The sequence below is a fragment of the Lepus europaeus genome, chromosome 21, assembly GCF_033115175.1.
Source record: "Lepus europaeus isolate LE1 chromosome 21, mLepTim1.pri, whole genome shotgun sequence".
In the NCBI taxonomy this organism is placed as follows: domain Eukaryota; kingdom Metazoa; phylum Chordata; class Mammalia; order Lagomorpha; family Leporidae; genus Lepus; species Lepus europaeus.
This window is the reverse complement of record NC_084847.1, coordinates 58,317,425-58,336,945: the sequence shown is the minus strand read 5'-3', so window position 1 is coordinate 58,336,945 and position 19,521 is coordinate 58,317,425. Positions and strand designations below refer to the sequence as shown.

At 44.0% G+C, this 19,521-nt stretch overlaps 1 protein-coding gene across 1 annotated transcript in view; it reads left to right on the top strand.

The window, feature by feature from the left end:
• SDK1 (sidekick cell adhesion molecule 1) overlaps positions 1-19,521 on the top strand; it is a 983,380-nt gene continuing 963,859 nt past the window's right edge. Inside the window, exon 1 of the mRNA XM_062180134.1 lies at positions 1-220. Coding sequence (XP_062036118.1) covers positions 1-220 — 220 coding nt within the window. The remainder of the gene's footprint in view (positions 221-19,521) is intronic.

Sequence of the window (19,521 nt, the reverse complement as noted above, 5' to 3'; positions counted from 1 at the left end):
ATGGTGCGGGCTGCCCGGCCCTCGCTGCCCGCCGGCGGCCCGCCGCCCCCCGAGCGCGCGCGGTCCCGCCCGGGCCCCGGCCTCGCACCCCGCGCGGCGCCGGGCACTGCGGGCGAGGACGCGGCGCGCGCAGGGCGGCCGGCGGCAAAGTTCGGCCCGGGCCGCGGGCGGTGGGCGCTGCTGCTGCTCCAGCTGCACTGGCTGCGGGCGCTGGCTCAAGGTAGGCGCGGGCCGGGCCGGGGGCGGGCGCGGGGAGGCGGGCGCGGGCCGGGGCCGGGGGCGGGCGCCGCTTCGGGGTGCGGCGAAGTTTGCGAGCGCGGGTGCGCGGTGTCCGCTGGCCCCCGGAGCCGCCCGGCCAGGACCGCGGGGTGCCCGCTGGACCCGCTCGGGGCCGCCAGGCCAGGACCGCGGGGTGCCCGCTGGACCACCCGGCCAGGACCGCGGGGTTCCCGCTGGACCACCCGGCCAGGACCGCGGGGTGCCCGCTAGACCACCCGGCCAGGACCGCGGGGTGCCTGCTGGACACGCCTGGGGCCGCCCGGCCAGGACCGCGGGGTGCCCGCTAGACCACCCGGCCAGGACCGCGGAGTGCCCGCTAGACCCACCCTGGGGCCGCCCGGCCAGGACCGTGGGGTGCCCCCCGGAGCCGCCCGGCCAGGACCGCGGGGTGCCCGCTGGACCACCCGGCCAGGACCGTGGGGTGCCCGCTGGACCTGCCCGGCCAGGACCGCGGGGTGCCCGCTGGACCCGCCCTGCCAGGACCGCGGGGTGCCCGCTGGACCGCCTGGCCAGGACCGCGGGGTGCCCGCTAGACCACCCGGCCAGGACCGCGGGGTGCCCGCTAGACCACCCGGCCAGGACCGCGGGGTGCCTGCTGGACCCGCCCGGGGCGGAGCAGGGGCAGGTGGGCTCCTCGAAGCCTTCCAAGCGCAGCCCCAGGCACCGGCTGCCCAAGTCCGACCCAGCGCGCCGCGCTGCAGCCGCTGGACGGCTGTCGCTCTTTGCCCCGCGGAGTCTGGGCGGCGGTGCGGGGCTCGCCCCCGCGGGCCCCCAGCGTCAGGTGCAGCCGGCCCCCTCCCGGGCAGCCCCGGCTCCCGCAGCTCCCGCCTGCCCCGAGCCCGACCCCCAGGTGGGACTGTGCGGTCGGTGGAGCAAAACTTTCCGTGCCCACAGCTGTGCGGCTCGGCTTTGTTTCCCTCGCTCGTGGGCCTCGGTTTGCAATACACTGGTGATCGCTGACATAGGAAGCGCCCATCTGCCGATTCCAGATGACCTCTGGCGCGGCGAGGGGGGGGGTCTCCGTGAAAGGAGCTGTCCCCGGCCGGCCCGAGCCCTTCGCCCGCCCCTCGGCACCCTTTTTGCTGCAGTTCGCTGGTCTTAAAAGAGGGGCTGGGGGAGAAACAGCCGCTTACACAGCACCCTTTTCGGGTGAGGTCTTTAGGTTAGCCAGGCTCTTCTGCCGCGGGCAGCCTTAGTCAAATTAACTTTGGGCTGTGTTCATGAGCTATATCCCAGAAAACCGTCTGGGGGAGGAACTGGGTACTCGGAGGGCGACTGACGTGGGACAGCCTTGAACTCCAGTTAGCTGTGTTCTGCGTCACGTGCAAATTTAGCTGAACGCACCAGCTTGTTGAGGGTCTGAATTCAAAGCCCGCATGCCATAGTTTGGAAAATAACTCAGATTTTTTAAACTGCTTATCTAATAGTATCTGAATTGAGCCTCCCCCAGGGGTTCATAAATGGGTTCCATGAGGTCTTACTACGTGAAAGCAAATCGTCCTGCTTCTGCTCAATTTAACTCCAGCATTGGTTGTACAGTTTTCATTTTTATTGGTGGTGTTTAATGTCTTAGTCTGGAAGCAAGGCGTCTGTTAAGTCATTTTGTAAAATGGGATCTGGATTGCCAGAGAAGCCAGGTTTAACTGAAGAAATTGAAATCACTTGATTTGACCTTTAGAATAGAAATGGTGTTTTATTATTGAGTTTCTTTTAAAAAGTGACTTTAAAAAAAAGTGACGCACTTTACAGTAAGATATTTGCATGTACGTGTTTGAAGATTGAAACAGTGGGGGGACATCAGTGGCTTTGTTTTGAAGTTTATTACATGGATGTAAAGTTTTGGTCATTGGCACTCTGAAGGCTGTTTGAAGTATTTTTACAGCTGAAAAATGAATGGCAGTTGCCTTAGTATTTTAATTAATGTATTTTCAAATTTTCTTAGGGAGGAATATTTTATTCCATGTCAGTAAAAACACTGATATCTGTTTTACATTTATATGGTTTGTAAAAGTGTACAGATCTTTTAGTGTAGAATTTCAAATAGATTGTCACAAATTTTAAATTCATTGACAGGTTTCTGTTCTCTGTGCTCTGTGAAATGTGTAATATATCCATCATTTTTTATATCATATTGAAAATTCATATTACAGAGGAGATGTCACCGTTTGACAAAAGCTCATGTATCTTGAAAATGAAAATTCTGGTGCTGCTGTAGCGATTTCTGATGGGATGATGAGTCGGTCATATGCAAGGAGTATGATCTCTTGAATCTTAGCAGATACAATGTAATATTCTAAATGGGGTAGTTACCAGTGAGTTGTAACTGATCATAAGCACCATGTTGTTACTATGTAGCGAGGTGAAGCTGTTGGGTAGGCTTGGTCATATCATCCTGGGAGAGAATAAATGCATCATTTATCAGTGTAAGTTACATATAATCAGAAGTTACAAAAGAAGATATTGTTGACCCTGGAGGCAGTTCAGATCTTACAAAAAAAACAAAAAAAAAAAACAACTTTTTCATGTTCTGGAGTAACTCTGTTCTACATGGTAATAAGGAGTTGCACACTGATTATTGGTGTTTATTTAATTGCTTGTGACTTTTCTAGATACCTAAAAAGCCAAATCTTTAATTCTGAAAGGCAGGTGGCAATACACACTTTCTTTATACTTTCTGCTGAGAAGCCAGAGAGGAGTGGCTTGGGAGAAGGGTGGATCCTAAGTATGGCATGTGGTCAGGGGTGCCTTCGGCTTGACTGCTGATGTATCGGTTCTGGTGGTTTTCAGGACACATCATAGATGGAGTTTGTGCTCGTCAGTCCCAGAGGGACAGGGATGCTCTAGTCAGTTACCGTCCCTGGTGGTTCATAGCATGCGGTTTCTCCCTGCAGTTGTTTCCAGTCTCTTAGGTTATCAAACTTTGAGCACAATCTCCCCCACCCACCGGCTCCCTAGGGGATTGGTAAACTTCAGCGGACCACCTCCTTCTGTGCTAACTTGAGCTGCAGCTTGCTCTCTCTGGGGTTGTGACATACACTTGAGTTTCAGAACCACTGATTTATATGGCTTTGTTTTTCCTCACTCCAGTCTGCTGATTTCCCCAGAACTCTCTAACCTGGTGTTGCTCAGACGTGGGTGCACATTGGAATCACTTGGGAGTTTTAAGTGTTGCGCCTCGATCTCTCTTCCAGACTTTGTTTAATGGATTTGAGGTTTGACCTGGGTGTAGAGAGAGCCAGGCTCTCCAGGTGATTAGAATGTGTAGCCAAGTTTAAGAACCGCAGTGCTTAGCCTTTAAGTGAGATCACAGGATTCAGTTTTCCTTCAGACATTGTCCTGGGTGTCCAGTCATCCCCCAAGTCATTCCGGCAGCTTATGGACCTTAAACCTGTCTTTACTAACGCCTGTCCCAGGTTCATGATCTCTCTGAGCTACTTGCTTTTCAGCTGCGAGTTCTGTTTATTCCTGTGCAGGCTGCACAGGAATATGCATCATAATCACCAGTGAAATCTTAAAAATAATTGAAAATTTGAGCTCCACTTGAGGTCTGTTGATTCTCAGAATTGGGCATTTTTTAGAAGTTTGACAAGTGATTCTTGTCTTTCTTGTTACATTTTTATTCTTGCGATGGTTGATCTCATAATCTCTGGGTTCTCTGCCACCCTAGCATGCTTTCCTGTGGTCTGGATCACTTGTGTTGTCAGTTCCAAGCCCTGGGTGGTCTACTAATTAGGCTTTTCTGTCAGTTGTTTGCTGGAGAAATTACAGCACAGTGTTAATCGAGGTCACTGCAAGTCTGGTTTCCTTTGAGCCCGCATTGCCTTCTGTGAATTGAAAAGTGATTCGTTGCAACCTCTTCCTTGTATCCTTGGCCCCTTCCCCTCACAACTTTAACTTGAGTTTCTAGGAGTCCCAGGCTACCTTGCTTGGGCTATTGCATATATAACAGGTGGTTATTGGCTACTTTGTTGGCCTTGTAAATCCAATAATAGCCATTATCACCCTGCACATCCAGGAAGCTTCCTGTGCTCTCAAATATTTAGGTGAAACAAAGTGGAAAGACTGCAAGTTAAATGGGTAATTAAGTGATGAATGATAAGTCTTTCTAGTTAAATGTACCAACTGCCTTTGTACAAGGGCACTTCAAAAAATTCCTGGAAAAAATGGAAGTATGTTGGCCAAAAAAGTTTTGAAATCCATGCGTGTTTTTTTTTTTTTTTTTCACCATACACATAGCCATGGGCTTTTTGAGGAGCCCTTGGGTGGTTTTTGCTGCATGGGCTGGGGTGTGTGAGATGGCGTTGGTCTGTGGCAGGCAGTGCCATTCTGCTTGCTCCCTGGCCTCCCTCAAGGTGTCCAGGAGCCGGGAGACTAGGGATATTGCCTGGCTACACAGAGAAGGGAATGCACATAGCAGCAGGAGGAAACACAAACTGGATTGTGATGGCTCATGGCTTCAGTTTCTCTAAGCAACTTAGAAAACGGTAGTTCTGAGAGTAGGCCCTTGAAGTCCATGAAAGCAGAGGGTGGCAATGAAAATCTGGGTGAAAGGGACAGTATGAAGAAGAGGAACACTGAAGTTAGAAAATGCAAAGCTGTTGATTTCAGTTTTATTGTTTAAATACTCTTGGTGTACAAGAGTTATTAAGAGTTGTAAGTTATTAAAGAGTTATACATTGTGTGTAAAGTAGCTGACTATCTTACTTCATGTCCTTTTATTCTGATTTGACGTCAGTGTTTCTGTAGCATATTTTCTTAAAGTTTCCTCTGAATTTGTACATTTCACAACTAAAAAGTCATGAACAACTGTACCCATAATCCTGAGGGAGAATATATGGTTAGCTGAGCCTGCAAGTGGCACCTTCTGCCATCCTCTGGTAGCACATAGAAATTACAGTTAAAATTTTTAGTGAATTCCTGAAATGCAAATCTGTCATAGTTTGACCATACCTGAGACCTGTTGTGAAGAAGTTTATTGCAATTAATCTTGGAACTTCATTATATGAACACTAGTTTTACTATATCCAAACATACACACCCACAAATATTTGGGATCATTGCTTCAGGAATCTCTGTTTATGCATTTGCTGTGTTGGTATTTAGGTGATCTGGCTGCCTGACAGTTCTAAAGCCAGAGACTCATTGCATTAGGCTGGCCCCATTCCCCTGTGGTTATTGTGGGAATGAGAATATTTTTAATAAAGCTTTCCTAGAAATACGATGTAGTGAATGGAGAAGGCATTGGGCTAAGTGTCGGTAGCTCTGGTTTTATTTTGTCTGTGACTGCCTTGCAGTGTGAGCAACTCGGGTGGCCTCTCTTGCTGTTTGCTCGTCTACAAAGAGGGAGGCGGTTAGACTCACTGTTCACATCTGTTCTGCTCTGATTCTCTGATCTTCTGTATGTTGTCACATGCTTTCTGCCCTTACCAGGCTCTCTAAGTGTGTCTCCTCTTTGGGGATTCTGTGATTCCATATGTCTTAGTCCCTAGAATTGAACTCTCTTCATTTTAGTTTGCCGGGTATGTTCAGTGTTGAAGACATTTCTCCTGAGCTGCTAACACATGATGTATTTACTCTAGCCTTAAAATGGTTCATGCTCAAAATTTTAGGCTCTTTAAAGCAAATTAGTGGCATAATTTATCAATGTAAGCTGTAAATTTGGAGAATTAAATAAGCATCTTATTTTAAGAAAATTTATCTAAGTGGTCAGAAGAAGAAAGAGTAATGAGATTAATAGAAACCTACCAAAGGTGGTTGATGCTCTGAGAGATATAACAAGATATGGGATAGGGATTGGTTGTAAGAGTGTTGCTGTTCACTGGACAGTGACCATAGTAATGAAAGAGATTAGTAGTTGGTGTTTGAGTTTTCTGTGCTCAACCTCATGTTATTTTGGCTTAATTGTCTTCATTAGGGACTTTCAGTAAAGCAGAGAGTCCTTAAAATTAACACAAGAACTATGTTTCACTTTAATAGGCTTAGTTGACACTAGTGCTCAGGCACTATCTAGTGAAGATACAGCTATCAATCCAGTTTCTTGACAACTGATATGATTTATTTATTTACTGATCTTTGGAGATTAGCTTGTTGAATGGGGCTAAGAAGGTACTTCTTGATGTTTTTGGCTTTCTTTTTTTTTTGACAGAGTGGACAGTGAGAGAGAGAGACAAAGATCTTCCTTTGCCCTTGGTTCACCCTCCAATGGCGCCGCGGCCAGTGCGCCACGGCCAGCGCGCTGCGGCCGACGCACCATGCTGATCCGATGGCAGGAGCCAGGTGCTTCTCCTAGTCTCCCATGGGGTGCAGGGCCCAAGGACCTGGGCCATCCTCCACTGCACTTCTTGGCCATAGCAGAGAGCTGGCCTGGAAGAGGGGCAACCGGGACAGGATCGGTGCCCCGACTGGGACTAGAACCCGGTGTGCCGGCGCCGCAAGGTGGAGGATTAGCTTAGTGAGCCGCGGCGCCGGCCGGCTTTGTTTTATTTTAAAAAAATATGATTTTTAATCGGAGTAGTCTTTGCAGATGTGAGCTTTAGAAAACGGGCTGGACCCTGGAACTCCTATTATGATGCAGAAAAAAAATCAGGTTTTGGTGCAGTGGTGTGCTGCTTTTTCTGAACTCTATTCTGGATTTGATTCTTTAGCAAGTGAGATTTGCAATACTCAACTCTGTAAGTTTGATTTAACACAGGTGATGTTTTCAAGAAAAGAATATGGGGAAGTAACCAAAGAGTGACTGTGGTGGCCTAGGGGAGGAATATGAATCCTATTGTCTCTGTGACTATTGATGATAATTGGGGATGGGAACTTGAGTACCCCAAGCACTCTAGTTAGAAATCTGAGTATTTCAGACATGAAGTAAGGAGGAATTTTTTTATGTCATTGTTGTAACCTAGCCACATTTACACAAAGGTGGTCACTTCCAGGGGTGGTAGTGTCCGTGGGTTGTTTTTCCCAGTGTAGTCCTTAATTTATTTGTGGTATGTTTCTGATTGTCAGAGAGAGGTTTTTCAGAGTGAGGCTCAGGTCTGCCTTGACTTCTCCCTCGATGTTGGAGATGATGCAGAAAAAACAAGACTGTGTGTGACCAAGCCCCTCTGTACGGTGGCAGTCAGTGTTGATTTTATATACAAACCACCAGATGGCAACAGAAAAAGTCTTCGCATAGAATATAGTCTGTGGTTCCCACAACTCCTTTGTTTCTTCTGTGGCACACTACATTACAACATATTTATGCAATAGGTAAAATTTTGGTGAAGAGCAAGGTGAGTTTCTAATACTTGACGATGCAATATCACAACTAGGAAAGAGAGTGGTGGGGAAGGGTCAGTCACCTAGATAGAGATGGCATTTATGCTGTGTTGTGTGGGCTGTACCCAAAGAAACAGGGACATGACATGATTTGTACTTGTTTAAATGATTATCTATTTGAAAGTCAGTTAAACAGAGAGGGAGAGGCAGAGAGACAGACAGACCGACCGACCTGCCATTCGCTGCTGGTTCACTCCCCAACTGGCTGCAACAGCCAGAGCTGTGCTGATCTGAAGCCAGGAGCCAGGATCTTTGTCCGGGTCTCCCATGTGGGTGCAGGGGCCCAAGGACTTGGGCCATCCTCCACTGCCTTCCCAGGCCTGCCATCCTCCACAGCAGAGAACTGGATCAGAAGTGGAGCAGCCGGGACTTGAACTAGCACCTATATGGGATGCCGGCACTGCAGGCAGTGGCGTTACCCACTATGCCACAGTGCGGGCCCTGATTTGTATTATTGTATAGTTATGCTTTTAATTCTGATGTAAATTGTTAGTACTCAAATTTGAGAGGTAGGGAGAGACAGCTTGTGCTCCAATCTACTGGTTCAGTCTTCGGATGCCTGCTGTAGTTGGACCAAGACTGAAACCAGCCACCAGGAACTTGATCTGGGTCTCACATATGAGTGGCAGGGACCCAATTGCTTGAGCCATCATTGCTACTTCTAAGATCTGGATTAGCAGAAGCTAGACTCTGGAGCCAGAGCTGAGCATTGAGTCCCAGTACTCTAATAGGGACACAGGTGTCTGAACTGGAAGGGCAAATGCCTGTCCCTAATTTATTATTTTTTTTTTCAGCTTTCATCCAGCCCTTACTGTGATGGTTTGGAGAACATAAAGGCAAACATGGGCTTGACCTAAAGCATTTTATGTAACATCTTTAAATGGAAGAGGTGCATGAGTTTACAAACATAGACTGTATTTATATATATGCTAGGCAAATTCTACTTTATGTAGAATTTCAGTTTTTGCCTTGTAGGCATACTGTCTTTAAGTGTGTTACCTTAGCTCTTTCAAAGCCTTTTTCTTAGCAAAGAATCTTGGTTGCAAGCTAGAAACTTAGTCTGAACTACTTTAGAGAAAAAGGATTTTCTTGGAAGGATCCTGGGGTATCACAGTGTAATGAGAAAAATACCTTGAAATGTGAGCAGGTTTAGGTTTCTGCTCTGCTTCAGGAGTCACTGGAGCCAAGTGCTGAAAACCTCAGGTGCTGTCCTCTTTGTCATCATCTCTCAGTTTGCTCCTCTTTCTGTGTTGGCATCATTTTTGGCTCACTGAAAATTGCTTTGTTACTGAAACCCAGCTGTCACCAATACTTGCATTCCTGTAGTTTCAGACTCGAATAAAGATGAACTTAAAGCTATGATTTTGAGTCCCAAATTGAAGAACAAATAAGATTTGTATTTTAAAATCATCTTTTGGGGAGGATGTGCTTTTTTGGTTTGTTTTGCACAGTGGAGAATGGGTTGAAAGAAATGAGGATTAGATGAGTTAGGCTGTAGCAGCTGGGCAAGGGTGGTGGTTCTTGGGCTGGAGGAAGGTGGATGCCGTAGAGGTTAGGGAGGAAGAAGATGGTCAGAATTTGGTCATAGGTTGGAGATGTAGGTGAGTGAGAAAATGTGATTTCTGGTTTCTGACTTGCATGACCGGTCGGTTAGTTTTTCACTGTGATTGGACCACCACAGTGTGGGCAGTGTGATCCTGATTTTGGTTTTGAGTGCGTTAGTGTGAGGTCCCTATAGAAGAAACCAGGCAGAGCTTTTAAGAGGCTGTTTGGATGGATGGTTTTTACAATCGCAGGAAGGGTAGGGGCTTTTGGTACAAGTGTTTGTGGAGATAATACACACTGTTTAAGAGGCTGGACTTGGTATAAAATAAAACTGACTCAGCCTCTTGCTAGCTGTGTTTTTTTTGAGTTGGCTACTTAATCTTCGAGCTTTATTTTCCTCATCCCTGAAGAGTTGTATAGTAGTTGAACCTTCTTCATACAGGTATTGTGAGGCTCAATTGATAACAGGTGAGGTGTTTCGCACCTTATCAAGTACATAGTATGCAATCAGTAATTGTGAGGTGGTGTTATTTTTTACACTTTGGTGGCTAGAAATCCACAGAATGTCTTGCTTTTTCTTTTCTCATAGTATTAGGGAATAATGAGTTACTATAGTAGAGATGGAGAATGTGAGTGCTTAATATGAGTAGAGAGATATTATAGGAATATTAATCTGATTATGGTTTACTGGAAGAATTCTAGAGGGGAACAGTTAAGGGCATATATTAGGAAATGATTGATAACATAGTGATAACAAATATATGACCGGGGCTGGTGCTGTGGTGGAGTGGGCTAAGCCTCCGCCTGTAGTGCTGGCATCCCATATGGGCGATGGTTGAGTCCCAGCTGCTCCACTTCCAATCGAGCTCTCTGCTGTGGCCTGGAAAAGCAGTAGAAGATGGCCCAAGTCCTTGGGCCCCTGCACCTGTGCGGGAGATCTGGAAGAAGCTGCTGGCTTCTGCTGTTGCTACCATCTGGGGAGTGAATGAGCAGATGGAAAACACCTCTCTCTCTCTCTCTCTCTCTCTTTCTCTCTCTCTCTCTTCTGTAACTTTGCATTTCAAATAAATAAATCTTAAAAAAAAAAAGTTGAACAGTAAAGAAAAAAATGACCTGAGGTAGTGTTGGAATAGAAAAACTGGAATGATCAAAAAATATTGCTGCAGAGAGGTGAATGAGATGAGTACTAAAAAGACCATTGGATTCATTGATTAGATGGGAAGTGGTGATCTTTTCCAGTCTTCTGATTTCACTAAAATTCTAGGAGTGAGATATAAGATGGATTAGAATTATTAAATAAGTGGGTGGGCATTTGAAATAGTGACAAAATGATTTTAGTATGTCTTGGGAATTTTTTTTACCCCAAATTTGAAAGTTGTTGTCAAAGCTGAAAAACATGTAGGCCATTGTCATTGGCAAAATGGAAGGAATCATCACACTTCTCTGAAGTTAATGTTCCAGCTTCGTGTTTTCTAACTATTGGAGGCTTCCAGCGACATTGCCAACACAGCTCATAGGGAGACTGTCCATCTTACTCTCCTATAAGCACAGAAATTGCAGACAAAATATAGCAACAATAGCCCGAAGCATTTGCGAGCTTGAAAGACCATGAAATGCCTTGTGCCAGAGGTGAAAACTGAAAGCTGGGAGGGTACAAGTGCCACAGGCTTGGTCTGGAGGGTCTCTTGAAGGAGCAGAGGTGGTGTGAGGCCTGCGTACATTAGGAGGGTGGAGTGGAGGTCTTCCAGCACAGAGTCATGATGGGCCATTACATCTGTGAGAGAAGGCCGAGAACAACTTCACTGCTAGTCTGAGAAAGTGCAGTGAACCTTGTCCTTCTGGGCTGGTGATAATTGGGATTAATAATAAACAGTAAACCAGCAAGACATCTAAATTCCAAGGCTGCAGCTCACAATGGGAGTGAGTTCAAATCCACAATTTCTTAAAATATAACTGTCAAGCTAAGAAAATTAGTACAGTACCTAGTCCACAACTATGGACACCAGTAGAGCCCTTGGAAGGAACTGTGATGCTGTCCTGCAGAGCCAATTCATTGGTGGCTACTGAAGAAACAGCTCATGCCAAAGATGAGCTTACAATACACAACTGTCCAGCCACACAAGGAAATGAATTACTGTGAAGGAGAGTCAGCAGACTTATCAATAAGATAATTAGTACTCCAGTAGGTAGAGATGATAGGACATATGAAAGAGATTATTTATTTAAAATGATTGGAGATAAGAGGTAAGACCCCAGTGAAAGATTGTTGCAGATGAGAAAAAGAACATGGAAAAGAACCAAATTGAATTTTTAGAAATGGAAATTATAGTCATTAAATTCTAAAAAGTAACCTCAATGGGCAGGTTAAATAGTTGAGTAGATGTAATTGAAGAGAAAACTATTGATTTTAAAGGAGATTGGATCAAACTGCTTAGAATACAGTACTGAGGAATAAAGAATGGAAAATGAGAAGTTAAAACTCATGAACTTCAGAATGAGAGGTCCAGTATTACCTTCTGTGAATTTCCAGAAATAGGGAGTAGGGGAGGAACTATTAGAAGATAAATGGTTGAGAAATCTTTCATATTCATTGCAAGGCCCGAGTTCTTAGGGTCCAGAAGCATAATGAACATCAAGCAGGACTAAAACAAACTCAAGCCTAAACACAGCATAGGTGGAACACTAGGAAACAAGCACCCTGAGGACAGTGGATGTCTGCATTGGCAGGTGACTGTAGGTAATGACAATGTATTTTATTCTTGTAATTTGCTGATAGTAGATTTTAAGTGTTCTTGCTACAAAAAAGTTTGTGAACTAGTGGGCATTTTAATTGACTATAGCCATTCTGCTGTGTATATTTATTTCAAAACAACATAGTATACATGATAAATGTGGTTTTTGTCAATTAAGGAGAGCATAGGTAATTCAGTTTGCTTCAGCGAGTAAGATGTGTAAGGCAATAAAGGCATAATGATAAATAAAATTGTTTGTTACTTCACGGAGCTTACGTTTGATTAGGGCAGAGATGCACTGATACCGAGATACTGCAGTGCAGTTCACCCTGGCTGGTGGAGGGGTTGAGGTGAGGCGGAAGTTTTAAGCCACAGAGGGCCTGAGAGATCAGCCTTTGGGACATGAATAGGGGTAGAAGTAGCAGACCCTGCTTGAGGTGCGGTGATTCAGAGAACAGAGATGAAAGAGGACGAAAGACTGAGCCAGAGGACTTGAGAACTTGGTGCTTACGTAATAATAGGCTTCTTGCTGAACAGGTGCCAAACATCAAGACCTCCATGTTTAGGCAGTGAATTTCAAGTTACATTCTGAACTGGCGTGTTGCTGCCATGGATAGGGGAAGACACAACTTGGGTCTTCTTGGCTTTCGGCTACTTTAAATGCCAAGAGGATACGGTATTTTTAGCAACAATTCAAAGAAGCGTATACATGGAAAAGTACATGGTTAAGGTAACCTTAGTGCATGAGAGTTAAGGACAGTTGAGAATGCAATCATTTTCGTTGATGAGGTAACTTGATATTTAGTTGGCTGATTGTTGCTCACCAACAACTCCTTAACTTTGAAAGTTACTTCTATCTAATGTGGAGGGTTACAGTTCATCAAACATTGTCTACATTTCTAACTGCTGTTTTCTGTTCAACCAGAAGCACGAAACAAGGTGTAGTATGCTTCTATGTAGATAAATTCCTCACAGCAAATAAAAAATTTAGCATTTATTAGCTGTGAATAAAACTTAGAAAAAAATTCACAAGTACGTGGCCTCCAAAGTTTGTGTTTCTTGGATGAATGAACTGAGTTTCATTTCAGATACCCTTGGCAACAAAAGAGATTTTTAAAAAACAATGCCAACCTCATTTGGCATGTGAATAAATTATCCCTAATCAGTTAGTGAGGACACACTGGGCGACCTAACCTGCTCTGTGATTTTGCTTTTATGGTACAGGCAGTGTCGGCTTGAGTCCTCTGTCTCTTGTGTTCCAGTCAACACCAGGTGATCCTGGCCAAAATGAAGATCTGAATCTTTCTGGCTGCTTTTTTAGTGGATCATATAGCATGAATGAGGACTACAGTACTGTGTAGGTTTTATGAAGGGTGTTGTAGAGTGGCTCCAGTTGACATGAAAAATGTTCAGCATATATGAGAGGTCTTGGAGATGTCCATGGAAAATGTATATTATGAAAAAACTGCATGGATTTCTCATTTTCTTTGTATCAAAGAGCTCATCGCTTAAATTTGATTTTCCATGAACTTTTGAAGTGCCCCATTCCTATAAGTGGAAAAGGGTCTGGAGCCAGAACACTGGGATGGCAGTTGCCTCTTGGTGAGTAGGATTGTGGGTCTTTCCTTTTATTTGTCTCTGTTTTCTGATCTTCTTTGAGCATCTGTTGCTTTTTAAAGAAGAAATGATGTAAAATAGCAGAAAAACAAAGTAATGGGGATATAACATTAGGTAAACAGCAAGTAAGAAATTACTTGTTTTTTTTTATGGTGTAATGAGTATGGTTGAAGGAGTAGGCCAGCCTGCTTGACACAGTTATCTCTGTGTTGTAGAGGGGGAGGAATATTCTTTTCTCAATAGTCTGTTTCAAACAGCAAGCATTTGTAACCTTTTTAAATTATGAAAGCAATTAAAATTGAGTGCAATGTGGTGTTAGTGGATTTTAGGAGGAATCGGGAATTAAAGAGTTAATTGGTTCATCCTGAGAGCATGTGAGTGGACATTGAATTTTAGTACTTGTTTTCTATTTGAGCTTAAATTAAATTCTGTTTGAACTTAAACTATTGTTTGGGGCCTTATTTTGTTGATACTGTTTCCTAAGTTACAGGCTCTTTGTAAGAACAAAAAATTCCTTTGAAAGATGGATTGATGAACATATTTGTACCATTGATTTCTGGTTAGTGCTGTTTAATCTTTATGATTCTACTGTCAGATTCTCCCAATAACAACTCTGATATGGAATCTATGTTGTACATTGACTTTTTTTATGGTGGTATGCACAATAATATTTGAAGCATGTAGTTGTAAGTGAAAATTTGAATTTAAATGTTCATGAATTTAGTATGTAGAGTATTTGAGTTTTTTAAATATACAAATGTAAGTTAGAGCATTTTTTGTGAATGCTGTAGTGGAGTAGGCAACTACTGGGTGGCACCTGACTCACTACAATATACCAGTTTCTGAGAGTGCACTGACACATGTCGGGGACCCACTGGCCATCTCTCTGCCCATCATGACCTGCCTTGTTTCTATGGAGCTCTACAAATCCCTACAGCCTGGAGCTGGTCTGGTTCTTGCCTATACTGAGGTTTGGATGTTAGGTTTTTACTCAAGTTTGTTTTCCAGTGAATTCCCTCTTTATGCTTAAACTGTCCAGAGTTTCTGCTCTTTAAGCAAATAGTATTCAGACCTTTTAAAAATGGGTGGGGAGGGCACTAATAAGCATTGCCAACAATTTTGGATGAATATAAAATTACAGCAGTTCTAAAAGTAAAGGTAAGTAGAGAAATGCTGATTGTTTTCACAGCAACCTCTTTAACATATATAAACTTCATGCATTTCATAAATACAAATTTAGTAACATAATGATTCCCCCCCCCCCACTCAAATTCCCACCCCTCTTCAAGAGTATTATTCATTTCAACAGATGAAATTAGTCTTCAAGTGTTAGGGGTTTTGTCTGCATCTTGAAAATTCCATGTCCTAACCTTGCTTAGATGGGTCCACGCTTCATCTTCCTTGTTAAGTTCTAAATGTTAGCTTTGTTCAGTGACCGTGTTCCCCTGGGGCTGTCCTTTGCCCCTTCCTCTCTGCTTTGTTGACTGTGTTAGAGTGGCCTTTCTTCTCTCCATGCCTCTGTCTAGGTTTCCGCAACGTCTTCTCTGGGGTCACAGGAACAGCCTTTTCCTTTCCATGGGTAGAAGCTGGTTTGGTCCATACTTAGGATGTGAGCAGTGTTGATGAGGAAGACATCTAAAAGGGATGCTGGATTAAGATGGGCGTTCCTTTGTTCTTTAGATGGTTTATTCAGATTTTGTGAGCAGAGGTTGCCAAAGTGTCTTTTCATTACAGGATCTTGGTTTTAGCAGTTATTTTATTTTATTATGTATTTATTTATGAAAAATGACATGAGTTGGTTACATTCTTACCATAGCAAAATGCAGTAGTAAAAGTATGTACTTTCCTGATTCTCAAACCCACACTTGCCTTTATTTGAGGCTGCCACTGTTCCAGTCTCGGAAATGTTGGTTATTATATGTGTATTCCCTCCAGTCCTTTGTCTTATACACATGGTAGTATACTAGAGGGGCTGACTGGAGCACACTTACCTGTTTTGACTTTCTGTATCTTAGACGTTACTTCATATTAGCATATATTGATACCTTGTTAACCTATGTACAGGGGCTGGCACTGTAGCATAGTGGGTAAAGCTGCTGCCTGCAGTGCCAGCAACCCATATGGGTGTTGTTTCGAGTCCCGGCTGATCCAGTTCTCTGCTATTGCCTGGAAAAGCAGTAGAAGATGGTTCAGGTGCTTGGGCCCCTGCACACACATGCGAGATCCAGAAGAAGCTGCTGGCTTTTGCCATTGCTATCATCTGGGGATTGAATGAGCAAATGGAAGACTTCCTCTCTCTCTCTCTCTCTCTCTCTCTCTCTCTCTCTCTCTCTGCCTCTCTCTCTCTGCCTCTCTCTGCCTCTGCCTTTCAAATAAATAAATAAATCTTAAAAAACCTATGCACGTAGAAAATGTGGTTTTAAGTCATGTACTATAGTGTGGTGTCATGAGTCTTAGAGCTGAATTCAAATTCTGACTCTGCCATTCATGAACTGTGTGACCTTGAGCCAGTTATGTAATCTGTGTGTGTTTCAGGTGCTCATTTATAAAACAAAGTTAATCTCTTTCACAAGGTTTTTCTAAGGATTAGAAGACATAATGTATGTAAAACACTTAGCACTGTGTCTTGCTTAATAAATCATAACCATTATTGTAGTCATTAATTTATCAGATCAAATGAACCCCTAATATATTTCTCCTTCCTCATCTAAAATAGAATACTCAGGAGTCATTCTTTGTTACTTGTTTTGTGACCTTTTAACTGTGTTGGTTGTCCTTTTCTTCTAGTCTTTTGTTGATATTCTCTTCCTCTAGCCTTCTGGCACTTTCTCCAACAAATGTTGGATATTTCTTTGACTTTTTGGAGTGTCTTGGGCTTGTTGATGCCTTTACTGACCTATTGTTTCAGCCCTGCCATTGCATTAGGTGGTTTAGTTTAAAAAAAAAAAAAAAAAAGCAGAGAAGGAATAGTTCTGTTGATGAGGCTCTAGAGTGAGTTTAATATTGGCAATCAAATTTATTTGAGTCACTAGACAGTATGATTCTTTCTGTGATTGGGAGTTCAGCTGGGATAGAATAGAGATTTTGACACAGATGGCATCTGGCAGCAAGTAATAAAAGTGGGGCTGAGATGCCACAGAAGCCCTTCAACAGTGTGGGCCTGTTTGGGGTGGCCCCTGAGACAGATCCACAGGGGCCAGTCACGAAGTGGGGTGGAGAATCAGCAGCCCATTGTCTAATACAAATTGGCATGATAAGTCAGGCTTGGGGCCTCCCAGGAAATGGTAGGCATAGTATAGTATGTGTGTGTATGTGTGAAAAACAGAAATTGGTGGTGTATGAAACACAAGAGCTACCTCCCTAGCTGAGTGTTGTTAATCAGAGTGCAAGCAGTCTAGCTGTGGGCAGCCCCCATCTTTCTTCAGAGAAGGGTCTTCACAGGGGAGGGATGGGTCCTTCTTGACAGGCGTTGTGCTGGAAGGAGATGTGACCGCTGCTCCCAGGGTGGTTTGTGGAGGGCCCTGTAGTGGCTGAGTGCCTGTGAGAATGTCTGGATTTGATTGACATCAGTGTGATCTGTCCACACGCTCCAGCTGGTGGCATAGATTTTAGAGGTGATTTTGTATCCTGACCTGTGGAGTGTGTTCTCTGGCATCTTGGCCTGATGGGTTTTCACTACTTGGATGACCTATCTGTGTGTGTTTTGATGGTATTTTTGTCCACTTTGGGTTTGTCATTGCATGCAGTGATGGAGAAGGGTCTGTTACCCACTCCCAAAGGCGTCCAGTGATAGTCTGTTGACTGCTGCTTCTAATGCCCTTTCTGCCATTCAGTTGCAGTCAGTGGAGGAAATGTAGCGCTTGAAACACATTTGCAGTGTCCTGTTGGAGGATTTCAATTGGATTGTTTTGGTTTCTTGTTTATATTGAAAATCTGTTTTCTTCTTCTGTTTGTTCAAGTTTAGCCCATTCTTCATGCTTTGTTTTTGCATACGCCTTTCTTCAAATCTGAACATTTAAAGAGATGACAGCTTGTCTAGGTATCAGGGCTTGTCTGAGAGAGGAAGAACAAGTTCGATTTTGCCCAACAGAATTGCCCGGAAGTGGTGGAAGATGTACAGGCTTCAGAAACTCCAGCCTCATGCTCGCAGCCACTCTTCTCCCTCCCAACACAGGCACTCCAGTATTAGGCATATGAGAGACTCCAGTTTCCAGACATCTTTGCTCTTCTCTGAAGTTAGATTTTTTGCTATTTCTCCTGTCCTTTGTTTACAAGTTCTCTTTTTTTTTTTTTTTTGACAGGCAGAGTGGACAGTGAGAGAGAGACAGAGAGAAAGGTCTTCCTTTACCATTGGTTCACCCTCTAATGGCCGCTGCGGCTGGCGCACTGCAGCCAGCGCACCGCGCTGATCCGAAGCCAGGAGCCAGGTGCTTCTCCTGGTCCCCCATGCGGGTGCAGGGCTCAAGCACTTGGGCCATCCTCCACTGCCCTCCCGGGCCATAGCAGAGAGCTGGACTAGAAGAGGAGCGGCCGGGACTAGAACCCAGGGTGCCGGCGCCGCAGGTGGAGGATTAGCCTATTGAGCTGTGGCACTGGCCATGTTTACAAGTTCTCTTTTTATACACACCTTAGACTCTGGAGAAAGCTACAAGTAAGAGTGTATTTATTTTTTGAATAAGAACTCATGTTATTATAAATCGCTGTTTAGCATTAGCCTTATTTTACATTGATTCCAGCCCCTCCAAATCCCTAAAAATAGGTATAAAATCCCTAAAAATAGATGAAACACTCAGACTAATTTTTGTTCTTTACCAATAAGTAAAGATTTCTGAATCAAAGTATGATCTTTGAGATTTTAGCTGAAGAACTTCTGTATTTTAAGCAGTTGTTCTGTTTCAGTAATATTAAATATGGCCAGAAAAAGTCCCACTTGAGGTATGGGATTTGTTATTTTTCTTTAAAAAAAAAAAATCTGTCATCTGTCTTAACATTGCTTCTAGAATGAAAGCAAATTGAGGCCAGCACTGTGGCATAGCAGGTGAAAAGTACTACCTATGGTTCCAGTCCTGGCTGCTCCACTTCCCACCCAGCTCCCTGCTACCTGAGAAAGCAGCAGCAGATGGCCCAAGTACTTGGGCCCCTGCACCCATGTAGGAGACCCAGAAGAAGCTCCTGGCTCCAGGATTTTGATCAGAAAGCAAGCAAGCCTTATACTGTTTATCCAAAAACGTTGAAGGTAGTTATTTTTGTTGGAGCTTAAGAATTAGAGAAGCTATTACATTGATACTGTCAGGGAAAGTGTATTTAAAAAAAAAAAAAAAAGGAAGACCAAGCAATCTTAATTTAAACTTTGTACTCTATAAAAATTGAATGTTGCCCATAGACTTTGACAGAGATAAGCACAAAGCTCTTGAAGTTGGTGTATTTTTTTCCGAAATTTAACTCTTCATAATATACCATAGTATTTCATGATATCTCTTAGTTCTAAAATTTTAAGATATTTCAGAGCTTATCTACTGAAGGCTCTTGAAATGAAAACTAATAAGTGTATTCATTGTATGTGAAAGAAAGTATCCTCCTAGAACCCCCCAAAGCCTTTGAAAAACCTGGAGGCAAGATGGTACTATGGAACTTTTTGTCATTGTTTTGAAGCCTCAAAATCAAAGTAAAAGGAATTAGAAAGTCATCTTTGATTTTCTTGGGTCACTTAATTTGAGCTGATTTCTTCAGAGCATGTAGGTTTCTTCCAGCGCAGTACTAAGGACACAGTGGGGGTGGTCAGCCTTTGAGCAGTGTTCTTTGGCCTGTCCTGCTCCCACTGGTCTGGGGGCTGAGCCGAGGGACGTGAGAAAGTATCAGAACCTGTCTTGACGTCCTGAGAGTAACTCAAGGCACGCAACTGATTGATGCTGAATCAGTGTGATGATAGACTGACAGGCTACATGAATGACAAGCCATGCTGCTTTCTAAATAGTTAAAGATGTTGTAAGGATCTTACAATAACTGGGGTTACTTTCCAAAGAAACATTCTTTATAT